Source organism: Pteronotus mesoamericanus, unplaced genomic scaffold, assembly GCF_021234165.1.
Source record: "Pteronotus mesoamericanus isolate MK-2021 breed Mesoamerican mustached bat unplaced genomic scaffold, CSHL_Meso_final contig_468, whole genome shotgun sequence".
Classification (NCBI taxonomy): Eukaryota; Metazoa; Chordata; class Mammalia; order Chiroptera; family Mormoopidae; genus Pteronotus; species Pteronotus mesoamericanus.
In genome coordinates this window covers 1,066,411-1,089,063 of record NW_026555176.1, presented here as the reverse complement: position 1 = coordinate 1,089,063, position 22,653 = coordinate 1,066,411, and the positions used below count along the sequence as shown (strand labels likewise).

Here is a 22,653-nt window from a genome sequence, read left to right as displayed (position 1 = left end):
AGTTATAGATAAATAAAGTTGAGCGCTCAAGCGCGGGTGAGCATACATACACACTTCTTTGCTTTGTCCACTGAAAGGTCATAATGGAAGTAATGCCCTAGTAGGAAGCAGCATACCTTGCACTCAGATCTTGGTTTCTAATTCCATTCTCCATTGACAGGAATGAAGGCTCCTTGGAAAAACCATTGAACCTAGGACTAGGGCAGGGAATGTACCAAATGAGTCTGGAGCATCTTTTAGTGAGAGTAAGTAAAGAAGTGCTCAAAAAAACCTCCCACAAAATGCCAAATCCGACATTGATGAGAGTGTATCAAAAAAGCACATGAGCCAACTGAAAGAGCTCCCAATGGCCAAAGCTGGAACAATTTTAGCAATAAAATAAGGTAATATTGGACTATAACTCAAAGTATAAAATAAATGTTCATGAGTCCATACTTATGTAAATAAATGACTTAATAAAGACATACACAGGCGAGAAAAGACACATCTCCCATGCAGAAGACATTCTAATACATTGCGTAGGTACTCTTCCCTGGAGGAGGAGGAGCACATCTCCCTGTCCCTAAGCACCCGGTGTGCATAGCAACTGGTTTCCAACAAGCACCGCCCAGAAAGGGAGGAACCACACAAACACGGCCTCGTCCAAGTGATCCAGGTCAACATCAATAGTCATAAATCATGTTCACAATATGTACCATTGATAAAATTTGATGAAAACAGTATTTTACCTCAGTGGTCTTCTTCCCAAAACCTAGAATCCTAATCTTATCAAGAGAAAAACATTCCCCACTCCTTCAAAAAAAGCATCCTACAATATACCGGACCAGGGTTCCTCAAAACTGTCAAGGTCATCAAAAAAAGGGAGAGAGTCTGAGACACTATCAGAGCCAAGAGAAAGGAACTTAAGGAGCCATAGAACAAAATGTAATATGGTATCTTGGATGAAACCCTGAAACAGACAGAGGATGGTAGGGTAAAAGTAAGAAAATTTGCCTAAAGTATGGAGTCTCTTGATATTAATGTGTCAATATTTGCTCATTAATTATAACTAACGCACCAGATAAATGTAAGATATTAAGAATAGGGGAAACTGATGCGGGCATCAAGTGGTATATTGGGATTCTGTACTATGTGATTATGACACATGACAAACTTGTTCTATGTGGTCCTAAGAACAGAATCAGGTCAAAGTGTGGAATTTATAAAAAGGTGGCTTCTGGTTCGATTAAAAAAAAAAAATTCTTAACTTGAGAGCTGTCCAAGGATGAAATGCAAGTCCTTGTGTGGTAGTGAGCTCTCCATCACTGGAAGAGTCAGAGTCTGCCTAATAAGCACCTGTGAGAAACGTGCACAGAATCGAGGACTGAGCAAGATGTAATCTCCAAAATCAATCTGTCTATAAGAGTCATTCAAGTGACCCTGGGAGTGCGTCTTGAACGCAATCTTCACCCTCTTGCGGAACCAAGGTTGAGAACCATTGTAAGGAACAGTGCTCCCCAACCTTTGTCACATCATGTCACACATATTATAAAAAATTATAGTTGCATGACAAGCTGGGGTGAAGAGAGAAAGCTCACAGCCAGGTGCTACCAGCCCAGGGTTCCAGCTGCCGGGATTGACCAGGCCATCTCGAGAGCTGGTAGTCTCTACATCTCTGCACTTCCACACCCCATGCACAGATTATTTAGTCCATGCAACTGTTTAGTTGTTTATTTTCTTAAGTATCTTCCTCAAGAAACACACAATGCCCCCTAACAAGGCTTCATTCTATGGTAGCATCCCCAGGAGGCGGAAAGCTCCTGCGTTCACGGCGGCAAACAGAATTTTTCATTTAAGACAGTGCGTTTCACGATATTGTCCTGTGATTCCCTCACTGACCTCTGAGCCAATAGAGTAGGAATCTCTTTCATAGTCTTGAGCTCTGTATCCGAGTTTAGACTCCTCAGTGTAAAAAGGAGTCTATTCCTGGGGTACCTGGCACAGGAGGTGACTCCTGAGTTGCCTAAGACCTGAGGCTGAACAGTGGCCAGAGGGAGCATCTGGAGGGAGTGGGAACTGAAAAGGCAGCGCACCAGAGGGGTCACCGGAGCCTTTAGGATGCCTTTTGTGTTCATCACAGTTCACAGAGGCCCCCTCAACAGCCAGGAGTCAACTGAGAAGCTCCTTTATTTTCCACACTTTCTATAAGAACATGTACTGCTTATAATTTTAAAATACCATTATTTAAAAACAAAAAATATTGCATCGGAGAACTCCAAACGGTTGCCTGCTGTGGGTGTGGTGGGGGCGGGGTGGGGCGCGAGTTGTCGGGGAGACAGCAATAACAGCAGGGAGCACACTGCCCCTGAGAGCCTGGATTAGATTTGAGAAGAGGCTGTCAAGGGACCTGGACTCAGAGCCTCAGATCAGGACACCACACTTGGGGGATCAAAAGAGGCAGACCCCTGAGTTCACAAGCAAGCTCTGGTTGCTCATATTCTCCCACACTTAGGCCCACATTCAAATATTGGGATTCTCCTGGGGTCTCTGGCTCTGCTTCTCATGCAGAGGCTCTGGGCACTGCATCAAAGTGCACCAGGTGGGCTGATCAGAGGCCTCTGGCTCCATGTCTGGATCCTGGGCCCCTCCTCCTCCTATCTTGTGCTTCTCACATTTCTTTTGTTTTAGGTGGGGTGGGGGAAGAGTGAGAGAGACAAATTCCATCTCACTGTGTGCAAAAGCCAGCTCACCCTTCTCAAGTGGAAGCTGAGTTCAGCTTAAAAGCTGATTCAGAGGAATATGAGAAAGCTGAAGCCCAGCTCCTCCCCACCCCCGCACCCCCCGCCACACACACATACCTGCATCCCTAGCATTCATGCAAAACAGCTGCAAAGTTGCCAAACTATTTCAGCTACTGGTTCGTATGACTGAAGGATTCTTTCAGGAACACCTCCTTCCTGCCCCTCAGCCAGGAGTGTACATGGAGCTGGGACGGACGTTGGAGCTGCATTCCTTCTTACCCACATTTACTGAGCACATCGACGTGCCAGCAGGCAGTGTGCTAAGCATGGGCACATGGTCCAGCGGTTTTCATATTTGCCTGGAGAGCTTTTATAATACAAAATCTCAGACCTGACACTAGACTCTTTAGTGGTGGAGTGCAGAAACCTCTATTTTTTAAAAAAGTTCCCCAAGTGAGCTCTGTGCAGCCAAATTTGGGTGCCACAATCTAATGCAGTTCCCTTTTGGAATTAATCTCTCCCACCCCTGAACTTGCTTTTCGTTGATGCCATTGACGTTGATGTGTTCATTCTAATTTTTTATGAATTCTTATCTCCCCACAATGAGATTCTATGGCAACAATTATCAGGCCCTCCACAGCATGCCAGCCCTCCAGAGCGGTCCCTCTGGCTGGTTCATCTAGGGGTCCCCACAGGGCCTAGCCTGTGTCAGTGTTCTTGCCTTCATCACAAGAGCCTAGACTGAGCTGGAGCCATCTCTAGATCCACTCCTGGATTTGCCGATATCTCAGGATGGGGATGCATCTTCATACAGTATTGTGTTTTTTGCTGGGTAGCAGGAGAAGCTGCAGGCTGCTTCTAAAGAAGGCTGCCTCTTTGTATGATGTCACAGGGAAGTGTCTTTACTGCTGACCTAGGTTAATCCACACCTGCTGACTGCAGGACCTCTCACTTGCAGTGGTGGGAGTGAGAGGGTTTTTACAAACTTGCAAATTGTCCATTATCATTAGTATAATTGCATGACAAAGAAGCTATCCCTTCAAGACTCTGCCCTCAGTATCCCTAGTTCAGGCACCTATTGCAATGGTCTTCTAAGTAATTTCCTTGCCCTTCTCCCATTCCCTCTTCTAGTGCCTAAACTGACCTCAGAAACCAACACGAACACCTGATCTTGTTGCTTGACTCTCCTCAGTAATGTCCCTGGGCCATAGAAGTCCTGGCCTAAAAAAAACCCTCCCAGCGTCACCCTCTGTCATGGCCCTGGCCCTGCCCTTTTAGTCCCAGCAGTTACGAGTGACTTGCAGTTTTCAAACACCTTACTATTTCACATCTCAACACGTCTGCTCCTGCTCTGTTTCTTGGAATGTCCTTCTATCATCCACCCCATCCCTATTTCCTCCACTCCAAGCCCCTGTCATCCACCCGGTGAAGTTGCCCACAGTCCAGCCCCAGCCTCTGGCACCATCTCTCTTACATTTGTAATCCTCTGTTACACCATGGCTTGTATTAGCTCTAATCACTCCACCTGCAAATGTTGGTTGAGCAAGGTGTTTTACATCTGCCTTTCTCTTCCTGACTATAAGACTCTAATAAAAGACCCGAGTCTCATCTCAGAATCCCAAAGCTTAACGTGGTATCTCACACGTAGTAGGCACTTAAATATTTGCCAAAGGAAGGAAGGTAAGAAGAGAGAGGCTGAGGGAGCAGGAAGCCCTAGTACTTGTCCTCAGAGATTTGAGATGAGCTTTGATGTCAGCATCCGCTCGGTTGGTAGCCCACCCTTTGTCAGTGTGGCCACATTCCCACTCCATGTGGCTTCCACTCCCACCAGGGACCAATGCTCTCCTGCTCCTCAGCACTTCCTTTTGGAAGGAAAGCTTTCTACTCACCCAATTCACACAGGAGAATCCTCATCCATACCCTGCTGACAAAGACAACTGCATTTTCAAAGAGAATTCTCAGAAAAGGAAGTGCTTTGCTCCAAATAAATAAATCTTTACTCAAATAAGACTTTCCAGCACTGGGGAGCTAGATGAAAGAGGTGGTTCATTTTAGGAAAGGATATCTCCACAAACCCTATTGCGCAGGGGTCCATTCCCATGAGTCTCACTGACATGTCACGTCTATGTCAGAATGGAGGCACATAGAAAAGTGAAATCTCCAGTCCCATGTCCTACCTCACTGTCCTCTCCCTGGCGCCACTCTACCTCCCCTGCCCTATTTTTCACTCTCATCATGCCAAACCCCCACCCCCAACACATGCAGTTTATCCACAGGTCAAGGGGAGTATATTTCCTGCTAGGAGCTAAAGAATAACATGCCTGGTCCCTATGCAGAGCTAGCTAGAGACACACAGCCTCATCTTAATACCCTGGATGGAACCCTGGATGTTGTCATTTATAAGGTTCAGGGGACAAAGCAACTGGGCTCTCAGCAGGCATCAGAGCCACTTGGTCCCCTGCACCTGGCCACCCAGCCTTTTCAGAAAGGCACACCTCCATCAGACTACCCTGCCTCAATCTTACTTTATAGGCTATTTTTTAATTTTTCTCAGCTGGCTCCTCCTTATCGCTTCCTCTTTCCCGTTTAAAAAAAGAAAATCCCCAAGTGCCTGGGTCAAGGTTGGATGGGCAGATAAAGCTCAACTTCTGTGATAATCAAAACACAGTTTTTTTGTTTTTTGTTTTTTTGCTTGCTCCATAATCCCTTCTCAGAGGCCAGAACAACAGAGGTTTAGAAAAATGCATTAATGCAGGGAGAGGCTGTGAAAAAGAGAAATCCTTGGGGATTCTCTAAAGAACACAACACACCCACAACTGGGTCAAGCAGCACACCACAGAGAGCTAGGATAAAGAGAGGTTGCCCAGGCTCCACACATCCCTAAGCTACTATGGCTGCTCAAAACTTAGGCAAATCACAGCTTCCCTCCCACTGCCTCTTCTAGCTAAGATTCTGCCCTTAAAGCCCCTTTACTGCATGTGAGAGAGCCCAGGATGCCTAGCCAGAGGGGAGTGTCCTCCTGATTACACCCAAAGCCGAGGCTGGCCCCGGGAACCCAGTAGTAAAGTGAATGAGACCAGCCACTTTGGACGACCAAGTTTTCATCTTGCTGATGCATGTCCTCCCTGGGGGCCTGCCCACCAGGCTAGGCCTCTGGTGGTGGTGGAGGAAGAAGACTCTGGCCATGCTTGGGCTTGAGGGAAGGGCAAGAGCATAAACCTGTAAGCCCAGCCGCTTGGAGTTGCTTTCTAATGGATTCAGTGAGAGGCCTTGGGGGAGATACTGCCCCTTCTGGACCTCTGGGCATGAAAATCATGGTCCTGGAAGCCACCTTAGGGAATCTGCAGTCAAATGCCCACATTTTGCAAGATGGAGAAAGAAAAGCTAAGAGGATATCCAAGTGACTTGTCCAAGAGAATGCAACAGTAGTGAACCTGAGACTAGAATCTATGCCCCTTAGTGCCATTCTACTGCACCATGCTGCCATCAGATGACTTCCTGTGACCTCTTTTACTGCCCTAAAAAACTAGTTGTGAAGGGATTATAAAGTGCTTCCCCTCTAAAAGTCTCTAATTAAAAATAAGATAATGCTTTTATTTGATATTGACAATAGATAAAACACTCAGAAAGCAAGTGTTTATTCTAAGTTGTTTACATAAGTTAGACACTAAATTCCCTACAATATTAAGTGGATTCATGCATCATGTAGGAGGATTAGAGTAGATGATCTCTAAAGCTGTATTCCCATTGATTTAGGTTTATTCTATGCATTTGTTTATGTTGTCCTGTCTGCCTGAAATGCCCTTTGCCCAGCTTACCATGCAGCATCCTGCTTAACTCCAGCAGGTATTGTTCACTTTGAGAAAATGTGAATTATGAGCCCTATAATTAATTATGCCACTTGATGGGACAATAGCCAAGCATCACATCACTGAAACATGAAGGTCTTAGGAATTAGCCTATGGCTTAAGAAATTTTCCCTAGGCTCCCAGAGAACTTTTCCTCTATTTCAGGAAGCCCACTTGCATTATTGTCACATGTATATTTGCATGTTTCTATTCCCCACCAGACTGTATACTAAACAAGGAGATGTATATTGCTTATTTCTGCATCCCAGCACCAAAGACAATGCTCCGTTCAAAGTTGGCTCTCAATAAGCACTTGTAATTTATGAAAGGAATCATCAGTCAAGGGTCTTCAAGGTTTCAAAGAATAGAAAAAAGTATGTGGAGTTCAGAGTCAGACAGATGTTGACTAGAATTCTTGCTCTGCTATTTGCTAGTAGTGTGACCCTGTCAAGCTATTTATCCTCTCTCAGGCTGAGGTTTCTTTTCTGAAAAAAAAGCTAGTGACCTTTTTTCAGTAAAACAAAAAGTTACAAAATACACAAGGAAACAAGGTAAGAATTAGCAGAAACTATAAACACCAGAATTAGGTTCCTTCCCCTCAAAAAATCCAAATATTGGAATTATCAAGTAAAAATTGCAAAATCATGATGTATAATATGCTTAAAGAAATGGAACTAAAAATATAAGTAAAGCATAAGATACTATGCAAATGACCAGATTTTAAAATAAATTAAAACTTTGAACAAAATAAAAAATATATAAAAATTGATACTTATAAGTCAATGAATGGGCTTAACAAAAAAAAAAATTACACACAGTCAGCCCTAGCTGGTGTGACTCAGTGGTTTGAGTGCTGGCCTATGAACCAAAGGGTCATTGGTTTGAGTCCCAGTGTAGAGTATATGCCTGGGTTGTAGGCCAGGTCCCCAAGCAGGAGGCGCATGAAATACAACCACACATTAATGTTTCTCTCCCTCTCTTCCTCTCTCTAAAAATAAACAAATTTTAAAAAAGTTTTTTAAAATTATGTATAGTCAAAGAAAGAATTAGTGAACTGGAGAGAGAGGCTTGAAGAAATTATCCAGCAAGCAGCAAAGAGAGGTAAAGATAAAGAGATAAAAAAATATGTTCAAATATTAGAAACATGAACCAGAGTGAGGTCTAACAGATATCTAATTAGTTTCAGAAGGAGAGAAAGAATATGGCAGACATAAAGGCAAAATGGCTCAGAGAATTTTTCAAAACTGATGAGAGAAAAAATTACACCACTTTTAGAAGACATATCAGTCAACTCATGCACCGCTTAATGACAGGGATATGCTTGAGAAATGTGTTGTTAGGCAATCTCTTTGTGTGAACATCATGGAGTGCCCTTATACAAACCTAGATGTTATAGCCTCCTACACACCTAGGCTATAAGGTATAGCCTATTGCTCCCAGGCTGCAAGCCTGTACAGTATGTTACTGTACAAAACATCACTACATTCAATCGAGCATAAGAGAGAATGATGCAATTCAAGAGATATGCTAAATACAAGATGTACAAGGCTATTCTGGTGTAACATGGCATACTGTTGTACAGCAAATTTTTTTATAAGTAGAAACAGTACACTCTAAAATAAAAATAAAAAGTATAGTAAACTTATAAACCTGTAGTCATTTATTATCATTATCAAGTATTATGTGTTGTACATAATTGTATATGGTATACTTTTATGCAACTGTCAGCAGAGTATAGTTGTTTACACCAGCATCATCACAAACATGTGAGTAATGTGTACTGCTATAATATTTTGATGGCTATGACATCACTAAATAATAGGAATTATTTGGCTTCATTATGACCTTATGGCACCACCATTATATATGAAGTCTATGGTTGACCAAAATGTTGTTTTGTGGTCAATGACTGTATCTTTAAGGTTTTGTAATAGGGAATGATTTCTTAAGCAAGGCAAAAATGTCCATATCATAAATTTACCTACTTTAATTGAGTAATTCTGTTAGCCTAAAGTCATTATACAGCCACGATTATAAAAGGTTGCCTGATACAAGATTAATATACAGTCAATTGCTTTCCTGTATACCAGCTATGAACAACTGAAATATGAAATTAAAGAGACACCATTTACAGTAGCATCCCCAAGAAATCTGAGCAATCTTGAGTTTGGTGAGGAAAAGCGCAATCCTGAGAGAAAAAATTGATAAGTTGATTTTCACTAAACTTAAAACTTCTCTGAAAAAGACACTGTTAAGAGAATTAAAAAACAAGCCACAGACTGGGAGAAACATACAAAACACATATTTAATAAAAGAATTATATCAAAAATATACAAAGAATTCTTAAAATTCATCAACTAAAAAAAGAATCCAACCTAACAAAATATATAAAAGATCCATGTGAAGAAAACTCTAAAGTTCTAATAAATTAAATCAAGACTAAATTATTGGAGAGATATTCAATGTTGATGGAAACCTCAATATTGTCAAGATGTCTGTCCTTCCCATCTTGATCTATAGATTCAATGCAATCTCTATCAAATTCCTAGCAAGATAATTTGTAGATATTGCTAGACTGATTCTAAAGTTCACAGGGAGAGACAAGCTCCCAGAATAGCTGGCACAATATTAAATGAGAACAAAGTTGGAGAACTGGCAGTATCTTGCTTTAAGACTTACCATAAAGGGGAGTGGGCGGGGCAGGGGAGAGCTACAGGGGAAAATTGGGACAACTGTTATAGAACAGCAATAAAAAAGAAAGAAAAGGAAAAAGACCATAAAACTACAGTAATCAAGACAGTGTGGTATTTGTGAAAGAATAGACAGATTAATAAAACAGAAGAGAGTCCACAAATAGACCCACATAAATGTAGTTTCCTGCTCTTTAATAAAGGTGCAAAGGCAATATAATGAACCAAAGATAATCTCTTCAACAAATGGGGCTAGAACAACTGGACATCCATATGCAAACAATGAATCTAGACACAGGCCTTACATACTTCAGAAAAACTCAAAATAGATATAAATATAAAATAGATCTAAATATAAACTAGATCTAAATATAAAATGCAAAACTATAAAATCCTAGAAGATAACATAGGAGAAAGACTAGATGACCTTGAGTATGGTGATGACTTTTTAGATGGAACACCAAAGCACGATCCATGAAAGAAATGTTGATAAACTGGACTTCATTGAAATGAAAATTTTCTTCTCTGTGAAAGACAGTCTTAAGAGAATAAAGCAAGCCACAGATTGGGAGGAAATATTTGCAAAAGACAAATCTGATAAAAGACTGTTATCCAAAGTATACAAAGAACTCTTAAAACTCATCAATAAAAAAACCAAACAAGCTGATTAAAAAATGGGCCAAAGACCTTAACAGACACCTCCCCAAAGAAGGTATACAGATGCAAGTAAGCATATGAATAGATGCTCCATGTCCTATGTCATCAGGGAAATGAAAATTAAAACAACAATGAGATACCACTACACACCTAGTAGAATGACCACAATCTGGAACACTGACAACACCAAATGCTGGTGAGGACTTGGAGCAACAGGAACTCTCATTCACTGCTGGTAGGAATGCAAAATTGTACAGCCACTTTGGGAGACCGATCGACAGTTTCTTACAAAACGAAATATACTTTTCCCACACAATCTAGCAATCAGGCTTCTTGGTATTTACCCAAAGAAGTTGATAACCCATGTCCACAAAACTTTGCATATGAATATATATGTGTGTGTGTGTGTGTGTGTGTGTGTGTGTATATATATATATATAGCATTTTTATTCATAACTGTCAAACTTGGAAGCAACCAAGATGTCTTTGAGGTGGTAAATGGATATATAAACTGGCATACCCAGAAAATGGAATATTATTCAGCACTATGAAGAAATGAGCTATCAAGCCATGAAAACAAATGGAGGAAGCTTAAGTGAATATTCCTAAGTGAAAGTGGTCAGTCTGAAAAAGCTACATACTATATGATTCCAACTATGATATTCTGGAAAACTTAAAGAGACAGTAAAAAGAATAGGGATTCAGAGAATGGGGATTCAGGAAGAGGGATGACTAGGTGACGCACAAGGCATTTTTAGGTCAGTAAAACTATTCTGTATGATACTGTAATGGTGAATATACTACGCATTTGTCAAAACCAAAGAACTGTTCAACATAAAGCATGAACACTAATATAAACTATGGACCTTAGTTGCTAAAGTATCTCTAATGATTTACCAATTATAACAGCTATAAGCTAATATAGGATTCCACTAATAGGAAAAACTGTGGAGGGTGAAGGAGTACAAGTAGAAGGTATTTGCGGCACATACAACTTGCAAAGGGTTGGTAAATTCTTTGAAAAGTTTGTATTTATTTATAAATAAATGTATGCATATAGTTATATTTATTTACGTTATTTGTTTATATATTGTTTATATTTATTTCCTATATTTTTTCTATATATTTCTTTGTAGAATTATTTTGTAGAATCATTCTTTGTAGAATATATTAGTAAGAAAAAGACAACACAACAAAAAATAATTTAAGCAAAAGAAGGCATAATCAGGCACTGCATAGAAGAGGAAACACAAATGACCAACTAACATATGAAAAGAGCTTCAGTTTCATTAACAGCCATTTCAAATGCATATTAAAATACATTACGATATTGTCACCCATCTACTAAACTGGTAAAATGAAAAGAGCCACACTGTATCAAGTGATAAAAAAGATGTGGAGCAACTGGAACTCATACATACCACTGGTGGGTAAGTACACTGAGACCAATGATTCAGAAAACTGTTTGGCATTATCTGGTAAAGTTAAGCATTGACATATCCTAGTACTCAGCAATTGCCCCCCTAAGTGTATACTTTAGAAACCCCAGATATATGCAGTAGGAGATACCCACAACATTCACAGCAGCACCACTTTTAATAGCAAAAACACAAGAAATAAGCCACATGCCCATCAACTGTTAAACTGATAAGAAGTGTGATATACTCATACAATTCAGTATGACAGTGAAATTGATTTATAAACAGGTCCCCAAGAACACAGATGATAGTCATAGTATCTAAAGTGTACAGGCACTGATCAGACAGAAGAGGGGCCTGGCCAAACCAAGGGAAAGCTGTGCCCTATATGCTAAGTACTAAGCATGAATGAAAAGCAAGTTGCAGCAGAAAAGTGAGCAGTAAAATTCCATACGTAATAAAACAAAAACATGCAAAATTAAATAATACATACTTTAGGAGATTTAGAAACATATAAAGAAAAGCAATGGAATAATGGATGTAAAACTTGGACTTGCCATCAAGATGGCAGTGTAGGCAGACATGGCTCACCTCTTCGCACAACCACATCAGAATTAGATGTAAAGCTCAAGACAGCCATTATCTCAGAGGGGTGAGTGAACAGGGTGAAATAGAATAGAATGGACACCCAGAGCACTTCTTTCATAAACTCTGTTTTGGATACACACTAGGATGTTATTATTCTTTATACCTTACATATATACTTAATATCCTTTAATATATACTCAATATTTAATAATGGCAAACAATTTTTAAAAAGCATTAATGAATTACAGAATAAAATCAGAACCCTGATTTCAGCTTTTATCAGCAGAATGAGGTAACTTGCCCAGTCTCTAAGGGTCTCAATGTCCTCCTCTGTAAAACAGGGGTGATGACCACCTTAAAATTGTTGAACGAAGCAAATGTAAAAAGCTGAACACATATGGGGGTAGGGATTGTATTTCTAACAACTCCTCATCCCCACTTCCAATGTCAAACGACAGATTCTATTTGTACCGCATGAGGAAGCTTTCAAGAGAAGTTATCTCTTCTCTTTGATTAGTTCTGGGACTCAGAGTTGCTCCTCAGTGCCAGCTTCCTTCACACCCCAGCCACAGCAATTGAAGGTAAACTCAAGTCTTTGTTCTCCTCTCTCTCCAAACTGAGAGCACCAATGGAAAAGCAAAACAAATGAACCACTATTTACTATGTAGATCTCAGAGGGAAGAGTGGGGTCCTAGGAGAAAATGGGGAAAAGTATCTAAGTGGTCTCTCTCAGAACCCCAACTGCACCCCAAAAATAGATATATTGCATATTATACAGGGTGCAGCAAAAGTAGATTTATAGTTTTAAGTAGGCAGAACAGTTTATTCTAGTATTATTAATTATTGTATTATTTTCAGTATGAACAACTGTAAACCTACTTTGCCCCACCCCATTGCCCATTTTGCACTGAGCCACCAATTCTAGATTGACTGCTTGTGGTTAGAGTTTAAATGTTTTAATTCTTAGTTCTGTGACCATTGTAAGTTCTTTTAGACTGAGCCTTCGATTTGCATTTAAAAGATGAATTCATTATTATAACTAACAGCGTACCACACTAAAAACCTAGAAAAAACTAGCAATTGGATTCTCTGTTTTTGTTTTCTCTTCAGTTATAATTGACTATGAATTCGGTTCCTTTGCCATACCAAATGGACAGACTGCTCTGTGTGTGTGTGTGTGTGTGTGTGTGTGTGTGTGTGTGTGTGTGTGTGTGTGTGTGTATGCGTGCGCACGCGCGTTTCCCATGGAGTAATGATGAGATACAAAAATAAGAGTGAATGAATGGCTCTCAGATACTCTTGTCTACTGTGGGAGGCTTATTAATAAGCCTGTCATCTATAGGAAACCCCTTTCTGTTAAAGCGGGAGAAGCTGGGAAGGTAAAAGCAGCCGCTCTGTATTGGGCGTTCTCGTATCTGCCAGGCAGCAAGCCCATGTTCTCTTATTTCATTTAATCAGAAGATGTAGGAATCACTATTCCAGGTTCACAACCAGCAAATAGAAAGACTTAAAACCTAACCAGGATCTCATAGCTGATGTTTAAGTAGACATCTGTCCCCATGTGATAGAACCTTTTTTCAAAAAGTCCATGATCCCCTAGAAAGTCTGATTTCAGTGGCCTTTAAAACCTCCCCCAGGTGACTGTAAATATATAATATACGACCAAGGCTGGGGCCACTGGTTAAATTAAATCTCAACTCTTGACCACTGAGGAATATGAGGACTGGTCATTACTATTCTTGGCATGTGAATGCACCAGATGGTCTTCCTAAAAGAATCCCAATTTTAAGCTGTATGAAAGGTTTTGATTTGGGTTTTTCGTGGGGTTTTCTTAGTTCTGTTTGCCTCTTCCCTCTATCCTCAGCACCCAGAACAATGCCTGAAATGAGTGGACACTCAATATCCGTGCTGTTATGGAGTTTCCATTTGAGAGCAACTGTCTATAAAAATATACTGTGAGCTACACGTGTAATATAAATTTTTCTAGTAGCCACATTAATAAACTAAAAAAGAACACAGATGAAATTAATTTTAGTATTATATTATATTTAACACACTATATTCAGAATACTATATTAACATGTAACCAATATAAATGATTTTTAAAATACTGGGGTATTAACATTCTATGAATTTCACCAAGTTATAAAAAATTAACAATAAAATATTTTACATTCATTTTTTTCATGCCAAATCTTTGAAATGTGTTTTTTTTTAATTTTGTTTTTATTTCTTGATTTGAGAGAGAGAGGAAGGGAGAGAGAAGAACATCAACCCCCTGTTATACTCTGCTGTGCATCCACTGGTCAGCTCCTACATGTGCCTGGACCAAGGAGCAAACCCACAACCTTGGCGTAGCAATAGGATACTCTAACCAATCAAGCTACCCAGGCAGGGCAAGATGTGGTGCATATTTTTCACTTACAGCACACCTTTGTCCCTCCATTTGAGCTAGCCTTACGTCAGCAGCTTCACAGCCTCATGTGGCCAGTAGCTGCAATATTGAATGAACAGTTCAGTTCTTGAGGGTGAAGACGATAAACACGTAAACAAACAAATAATATAATTAGAAAGTATGGCAAGAGAAGGCCTACCTAAGGAGATGATATTCAGCAACTGAATGACTTAAAGGATAGAAGAGAAATAACACAAGTACCTAATCTTTCAGTGCTGAAAATAGAAGATGTCTTATTTATTTATATTTTTTAGAAAATGTGTCTTAAGCACAGTTTCAGATCTACTGTGTAGCACTTACTCATTGATTGTCAGGGAAATTGTAAAGTACCATCTCAAGTTAACAGAGCTTTCTCCCCCAGGCCTCTCCCAGGTTCTTCTCCTGGGATGGCCACACCTGAGACCCTGCAGTTCTGCTAGCTCCTCCGGTCCCAGAGACTGGCTGACTCTGAGGCGACAGCTTTCTTTGAGTAGCGTTGCAAAAAAGCCAAAAATCCTCCCATTTATTAGCTGAGATAACTGAGCTTCAGAAGACGAGAAGAGGGTGTATTCCTTAAACTATAACATGAGAGCACTTTCCTGAAGGGCAGAGAGGTCCTGCGTAATTGAGGGTCTCTGTGAGGGCCTTGCGATCCTTGACAGCTAGGCAGGGATGGGGACTCTCCATGGACATGAAACACAAAGGACTCTGTGGTCAGTGGGTCTTTAATATTTTACAATAGCAAGTAGATGGGACCTTTTTTAAAAGAATAGTATATTATTATATGCTATATATTATTATATTAATATAGTTGTGTTACTATTACAAATATTAGTAATCATATTATTACTTAATATATTACAACCTGGTATAGTTTAATACTATATTAAAGCCAGGTGAAATCAATTAATAAACATCACATTTTCAAAAGTCCCTTAGCTGAACTACCAAGAATCATATAGAAAATACTTAAATATTTAATTATTACTACAAATATATTTATAACATATTAAATATCATGAAATAAATTATTATTAAGTTATTTAAATATCTAAAATAATATTTTCAACACCTGCATGGGGCAGCTGATATGCCAAGATCCATAGATCTCTCATCTTCAATGTTTTTTAGGTCAAGGAATTAAAATTCATTATTTTCATCCTCCAGTTACTATAACTACCCACTGAAACTCAAGCTGTTATGTTGTGAGGACAGTTACTGACTTGTTCGCATTTCCTCACTTAAAAGCCTCGTCATTTCATTGGATGAGAAGTCCATCGGGGAAAACAAACGGATGGTGAAAAGACATTTATTTAGGGCCCATCAGAATAATTACCAATGCAAAGACAATAGTTATAAGTTTAAATGGTATTTTTAATGATATTGTCAATTTGCCAGCAGTTATAAAATACAACATAAATGTATTTATCTTCAGTGTAACTTTGAAGTTTATTTTTGACAATTCCTGTCACTGTAACTGCAGCAGAATTTGCTTTTCTCAATATTAATATAAATATACTAAGGAATTGTATATGACAACATTTAACAGAATTGACATTACTCAGCAAAGATGCATGGAATAGAGTGGTTAAGAATACCGGTTTGCCTCGTACACTGTTAGTGGGAATGTGAATGGTGCAGCCACTATGGAAAACAGTATGGAAGCTCCTCAAAAAATTAGAAATAGAGCTACCACATGATCTAGCAATACCTCCTCTGAGTATTTACCTGAAAAATGTGAAAACACTTATTTGTAAAAATACATACACCCCTATGTTCATTGCAGCATTATTTACAATTGCCAAGAGATGGAAAACATTCTAAGTGTCCATGGACTAATGATTGGATAAACGTGTGGTACACATATACAATGGAATATTACTCAGCCATAAAAAGATGAGATATTGCCATTTGCAACAGCATACATAAATCTTGAGATTATCATGCTAAGTGAAATAAGTTAGACAGTAACAGACAAGAACAATATGATTTTGCTCATATATGGAATATAAAACAAAATGTAACAAATGAACTAGCAGAACAAACAAGAATAAACTCATAGATACAGACAACAGAATAGGGATTACCAGAGGACAAAGCGGGTAGAGGAAGAGCAAAGTGGGTAAAGGGGGTCAAACATATAATAACGGAAGGAAAATAGACTTCAGATCATGAGCACGCTATAGAGTACACAGATATCAAATTATAACACCTGAAAATTATATAATGTTATTAACCAATGTTACTCCAAAATAATTTAATATACAGCTAACAAAACATAACTAAAGAAAAAAGATGGTGCATTGGATTCTGTCCTCCATTCACTGGTTTATGGTCATAACTAAATATCATGAAATAAATTTATGATTAATAACTTATTAGTATCAATTGAATCTCAGTTCCCCCATCTGTAAAATGCTTGGGGTACAACAATCACCACTGGGTCCTGGGTCTCCAAGTCTTCATGATGATACCATTATCTGTCCAAATGAAATTCCAGGACCCTTACCTTCATAAAAGTGAGATTTTGTTTCTTTTTTGTTTTCAGAATCGGGAAGGACGTGACGCTGCATTTCTTTGGCTTTTTAGCATCCATTTTAGTCCTACAGGAGGTAGAGTATGAAATAAATTGGAAATAGGAGCAAAATATAAGTAATGGCCCCACACCCAGGGATGCAGAGAACACAGGGCAGCTTGGAGGGAAAAGGTGGTTGGCCTAAAAGCAGTGGCCAAATCTCTGCCGTTCCTCTTATTTCCCTTCTGAGGGCATCTTGGCATTAGTCCTCAGGTGCTCAGGGAACAAAGAGACAGGAGCCAAGGAAGGAAGATGACCTAATGAGGTGGTGAGCAATTTAGGACACCAAACAAAAAGGCCCGTTTCCCCTAGCTAACTGCAAAGAAAACCATTCTCTTGCCACAGACACTTTTGCCCTAAAATATAGATATATTGGTTATTACTTGGTAGCTTAATGCCTATAGAAAAAGAACAGGGAAACAATTGGTAGAAACACTGTCCTTGATCTCATTTGGCCATTTTTGCACCTTCTTAATTCAGAGCACAGCTCTACAAATAAATAGCTCACTGTAAGACAAAAAAATAACTCGCCTACGTGTGTGGGATCTAGATAAAATGATGACTTACATATGAGGAAGGCAGAGTCTTAGAGGGCTCTCACACCACTGGTGTACTCCTGCTACACTAGCAGGTCACTGCTGAAACTCCACTCCCGTGGAAGTCTCTTTTCAGCCCAGGACACTAGAAAGAACCAAGGGAATTAAGAACACACGAAATAGGGACAGAACAGGAACCAGTGCAAACGCTATCACAGCTTCTGCAAATCATCCCATTGGTAGGTTCTTGCAGACACTATAATAAACAATCACAGCATCACAATTTTGCAGCTGTTCGGAGGACAGAAGGCAAGTCACAACAACATTGCAGCAGAACTATGAAAAATCAAAAATCACTTGTCTATATAGGAGAAATTTTAAAATATGGCATGTATGTATTATGGAATATGATGCAGTCATTTTTTAAAAATGAGGTAAAACTTTACGTATGTCCATAATATATTAAGCACAAAGAGGAAAATATGTATAATATGATTCAATATTTACTTAAGAAAAAACAAGATGTTTGCATGTCTTTATCAGGCATATTGAAGGATCTAAAACAAAATAAACTGTAAAAAGTTAAGTGAGGAGTAGGGAACATTAATTTTAACACAGACACACACACAATAATATGAAAAATTCTACCCAAAGGCAAGCAAAAGTAATAGCTGCTTCTCTGCAAATCATCTGTTTTCACTGCTGCCCTCCCTGCCTTTCTACAAACACTTGCTGAGAAATTCCTCCAATAAACCTGACATGGCCTCTGCCCTTAAGGAGAGCTCATTATCTAGGAGGGGAGACGCATGGAGACAGGTCACCAGAGGGCGCGTGATCAATGCAGTAGCAGAGGTCTGGGCAAAGAGCTAACAGAGTGCACCTCAGAGTGGTGACTAGCTCTGCTGGGAGAACTGAGGAAGCCTTCACACTTGAGCAGAGTAGAGCTGTCCTCGAAGAATAAACAAGACAGGCATGGAGTCAAGGGCAGACAGATGAGACTGTACAAAGCACCAAAGTATAAAAGAACACTGCCTTCTCCAGGAATTTTGAGTATAGTCGGACATTGCTGATGGAGGGCCAGAGACAGGGTTGCATTGTAAAGAGTCACATAGTCCATATATGGAATTGGGGCCTATGTGGCTATTCTAAGGGTGACAAGATCAAATTTGTAGCAAAAAAAAAATTTTTTTATCCTCACCCGAGGACATTTTTTCATTGCTTCTGGGGGAGAAAGGAGAGAGAGAGAGAGAGAGAGAGAGAGAAACACATTGATTCCTTGCCCTTTTGTAGGTGCCCAAATGGGGGACTGAACCTGCAACCTGGACACATGTCCTGACCAGGAACCAAGCCTGCATTTGTTCTATGAGACAATGTTCCAGCCAATTGAGCCACAGTGGCCGGGGCCCAGATTTTTATTTTAGGACCATGTCTTTGGCAATACCATGAACGTGGTTTCGAGGAGCTCAGGTAGGAAGCTCAGGCAGGAGATGATGAGGGCCTCCAGCAGGGCAATGGCGTGAGGACAGAGCGGAACAATGAACCTGGGAGTCATTCTGTAGACAGAAATGGGTAGAGTTTTGGCTATCAATTCAGCGTGAGATGTGTAAAGTCTAAACACTGGGAAAGGATAGATATAATTTTTCCTGCCAAGGCTCTGTGTCAAATGCTTCCTCCATGGCCTTCACAGGAAACTAGGAGAAAATAAATGCCAATGTGCATTTTTCCAAGCCAGTGGAGCTCTTTCTTCTGTTGCGTTTTGGTTGCTCTGTAGGTGAAGAGAGCCTGACACTGGAAGGAAGTGCTGAGGAATCTTGGAGTCTGTCTCAGTGCTGCCCCAGACAGATTTTGAGCCAAGCCCTTTATCTTCTCCATACTCAGTGTCCCCATCTGTAAAACGATGAGGCTGGACTATATGACCTCTAATTTTCTGTCCAGTTCTAAGTGTCTTTGATTCTAACTCTATTAAATACAGCCAGGCGGGGCAGAGTTCTGTTGTGATTTATTCCTTGGGTTCCCTCCTTTGACTAACCCTGAGGTTATCAAAGAGTTTTGTGCCTTTCTTACTGCATTGAATATGGCTTCCACTTAAATTCAGCTCAGAGGCTTTGGGAACCGAAACTAAAAATGTAAAAATTCCTCCTATTATTTTGCATCAAGATCAGTTTCCCTACCAATCTGTACTGGTCTATACCAATCTCCTTCCTCTGGATTTCAACACTTTTATCTGTGGGGACCATTTTGGCACTTGGTCAACAGCTTTAGTATTAATTATCTTAGGTGTATGTATTTTCATCTCATCTTGTGCATATCTTGGGAGCAGGGATAATGAGCTTGTATTTTATTTTTTATATTTCTCAAAAGTTGAAGACAATGTCTTATTTATTGAAAGCTCTTGGTACAAATTTGATGAAAGGAGAGAAATCTAAGATAGTTTAGATCAATTCGTCAAAAAGTTTCAGACCACCAAATATATGCCAGATGCTGTGCTAAGCATGGGAGATTCAAAGACAAATAAAACAGAATGCTTGGTCTCAGGAGTCCAAAGCCTAGTGGGCTAAGCACACCCATAAACAGTGGTGCCAGTGTTACAATGGGTGCAGTATTTTATACATAATAAGTTATCTATGTTCACCAAATGTCAATGCCCAGAAAGGAAGTATCTTTTTCGAGATTTACCTACTATGATTTCAGGATTTCTACTGCAGTTGTCAGTAGCTTGAGTTTTATGTTCAGAGTGGACGACCTTTGGGGTAGAATTTGTGGCAGCTAAAAGGTGCAGGGATTCCCCTTGCCTTTCTGTGAACAGATTATGTACTTAATGTATTTAAGTTATTTTCTCTTGCACCAAAGAGAACTCTTTGCCCCTCTGCAATTCTCCTGAAAACTCTTCATGGTCCACAGACTCACAGACTTATGAGCCAGAAAGGTTTTAGAGGCCATCTCATCCATTTTCCCACACGTGGCAGGAATCCTCTTTAGAGGACCCATGGCAAGCAGTCAATCTCTCTTTGAATATTTCTGGGACAGGCACAGCTCACTGTCTTTCCAGGCATCCCATTTCACATGCAGTTGTTAATTTATATTATGGCTGGTGCTCAATAAATGTTGGTTGGAAGAAGTGACATTGAGCATTTCTGTCCCCTACTTGTTATACTCTGCAGAGCAACAAAGAACACATCTATGCACTCTCTTACTCAAGAGTTCTTGAATATTCAAAATTGGCTCTTTGTCTCCCCACGTACTTACTCATCTCCAGGTTTTATTTCAAACCCCTCCTCATATGATCAAGTATCCAAGCATAACAGAGAGAACCTGAACTGTGATTGTCCCTCTCTGTTTTCTAACTTTTTAGCACCTGCCTCTCTTAAAGTGGCCAGTTTTCTAGTTTAGATTGTGTTCTAATCAATGCTAAGTCAGGCAATGAGACTTCTACATCTCTCATCTGGTTACTCTATTTCCATTAATGTATCCTAGACCAGTATTTGCTCTCTTTAGTGGTCACAACACAATCACGTTGGGTTGGTGGTCAGCTAAAACCACTGACTTCCAGCACCTGGGCCTCCCAAGTTTGAGAAGCACATATTCTAGCCAAGTTGCAGACAATATGGAGGTGAGAGGGGAATGTCAGGGAAGAGTGGCTGGCACATTGCTAGAGACTCCCTTCAGGTTGTCATTACTCTTTTGACAAGGACTAAAAGAAAGAGAAGCAGGACTTCTGGCCAAGATGGAGGCATAGGTAGATACACTTTGTTTCCTTGCATAACCAAAATAAGGACAACAACGAATTTAAAAACAAAAAATAACCAGAACTCCAAGAAAATCCAACTGTATGGAAGTCCAACAACCAAGGCGCTAATAACGACACATTCATCCAGGCTGGTAGGAGGGGCAGAGATGGACAGCCAGGGTGGAGAGGACACAGAGCAAGGCAGCGGCTGGAGGACTGGGTGGGCAGGAAAGGCAGCAGCTGGCAGACCTGGCAGTCCCACATTTGTGAGCAGATAAACTGGAAGAACAGCTGGGGAGTGAGACAGACTGGGCAACCCAGGGTTCCAGCGTGGGAAAAGAAAGCCTCAAAACCTTTGACTGTAAAAAACTGTGGGGGTTGCAGCAGCAGGAGAAACTCCCAGGCTCACAGAAGAGTTCATTGGAGAGAACCACAGGATCCTAGAATGTACACAAACCCACCCACCTGGGGATCAGCACCAGAAGGGCCCATTTTGCTTGTGGGTAGCGGGGGAAGTGACTTAAAGCAGGGGAGAGCCAAGCAAGCAGCACTGTTTCCTCTCTGACCTCTCCTCCAAATACAGCATCACAACACAGCTACCAGGGTTGCCTCGCCCTGGCGTATACCTAAGACTCCGCCCCCTTCTAATGATTTCCAAGGCACCTGAGACAAAGAAATATGGCCCAAATGAAAGAACAGATCAAAGGTCCAAAAATAGAACTAAACCATGAACAGATAGCCAACTTATCAGATGCACAGTTCAAAACACTGGTAATCAGGATGCTCACAGAAATGGTTGAGTATGGTTGCAAAATGGAAGGAAAAGTGAAGGCTATGCAAAGTGAAATAAAAAAAAAAGTTACAGGGAACCAAGAGTAAAAGGAAGGAAACTGGGACTCAAATCAATGATCTGGAGCAGAAGGAAGAGATAAACATTCAACTGGACAGAATGAAGAAAGAAGACTTCAAAAAAATGAGGAGAGGCTTAGGAACCTCTGGGACAACTTTAAACGATCCAACATCCAAATCATAGGGGTGCCAGAAAGAGAAGAGAAAGAGCAAGAAATTGAAAACTTATTTGAAAAAATAGTGAAGTAGAACTTCCCCAATGTGGCCAAGAAAATAGACTTCCAGGAGATCCAGGAAGCCCTTAAAGTACCAAAGAGGTTGAACCCAAGGAAGCACACACCAAGGCACATCATAATTAAGTTACCCAAGATTAAAGATAAGGAGAGGATCTTAAAAGCAGCAAGAGAAAAGGAGACAAAGGAGTTCCCATAAGACTATCAGCTGATTTCTCAAAAGAAATCTTGTAGGCAAGAAGGGGCTGGAAAGAAGTGTTCAAAGTCATGAAAGGCAAGGACCTACATCCAAGATTACTCTATCCAGCAAAGCTATTATGTAGAATAGAAGGGCAGATAAAGTGCTTCCCGGATAAGGTAAAGTTAAAGGAGTTAAAG

General features: G+C 40.2%; 1 protein-coding gene across 1 annotated transcript in view; it reads right to left on the bottom strand.

The window, feature by feature from the left end:
* The window catches only part of DYRK4 (dual specificity tyrosine phosphorylation regulated kinase 4), a 43,678-nt gene extending 24,660 nt beyond the window's left edge, over positions 1-19,018 (bottom strand). The window contains exon 1 of the mRNA XM_054577957.1: positions 18,908-19,018. Within this exon, the coding sequence (XP_054433932.1) occupies positions 18,908-19,018 (111 nt within the window). The remainder of the gene's footprint in view (positions 1-18,907) is intronic.
* Positions 19,019-22,653: the final 3,635 nt, after the last annotated feature.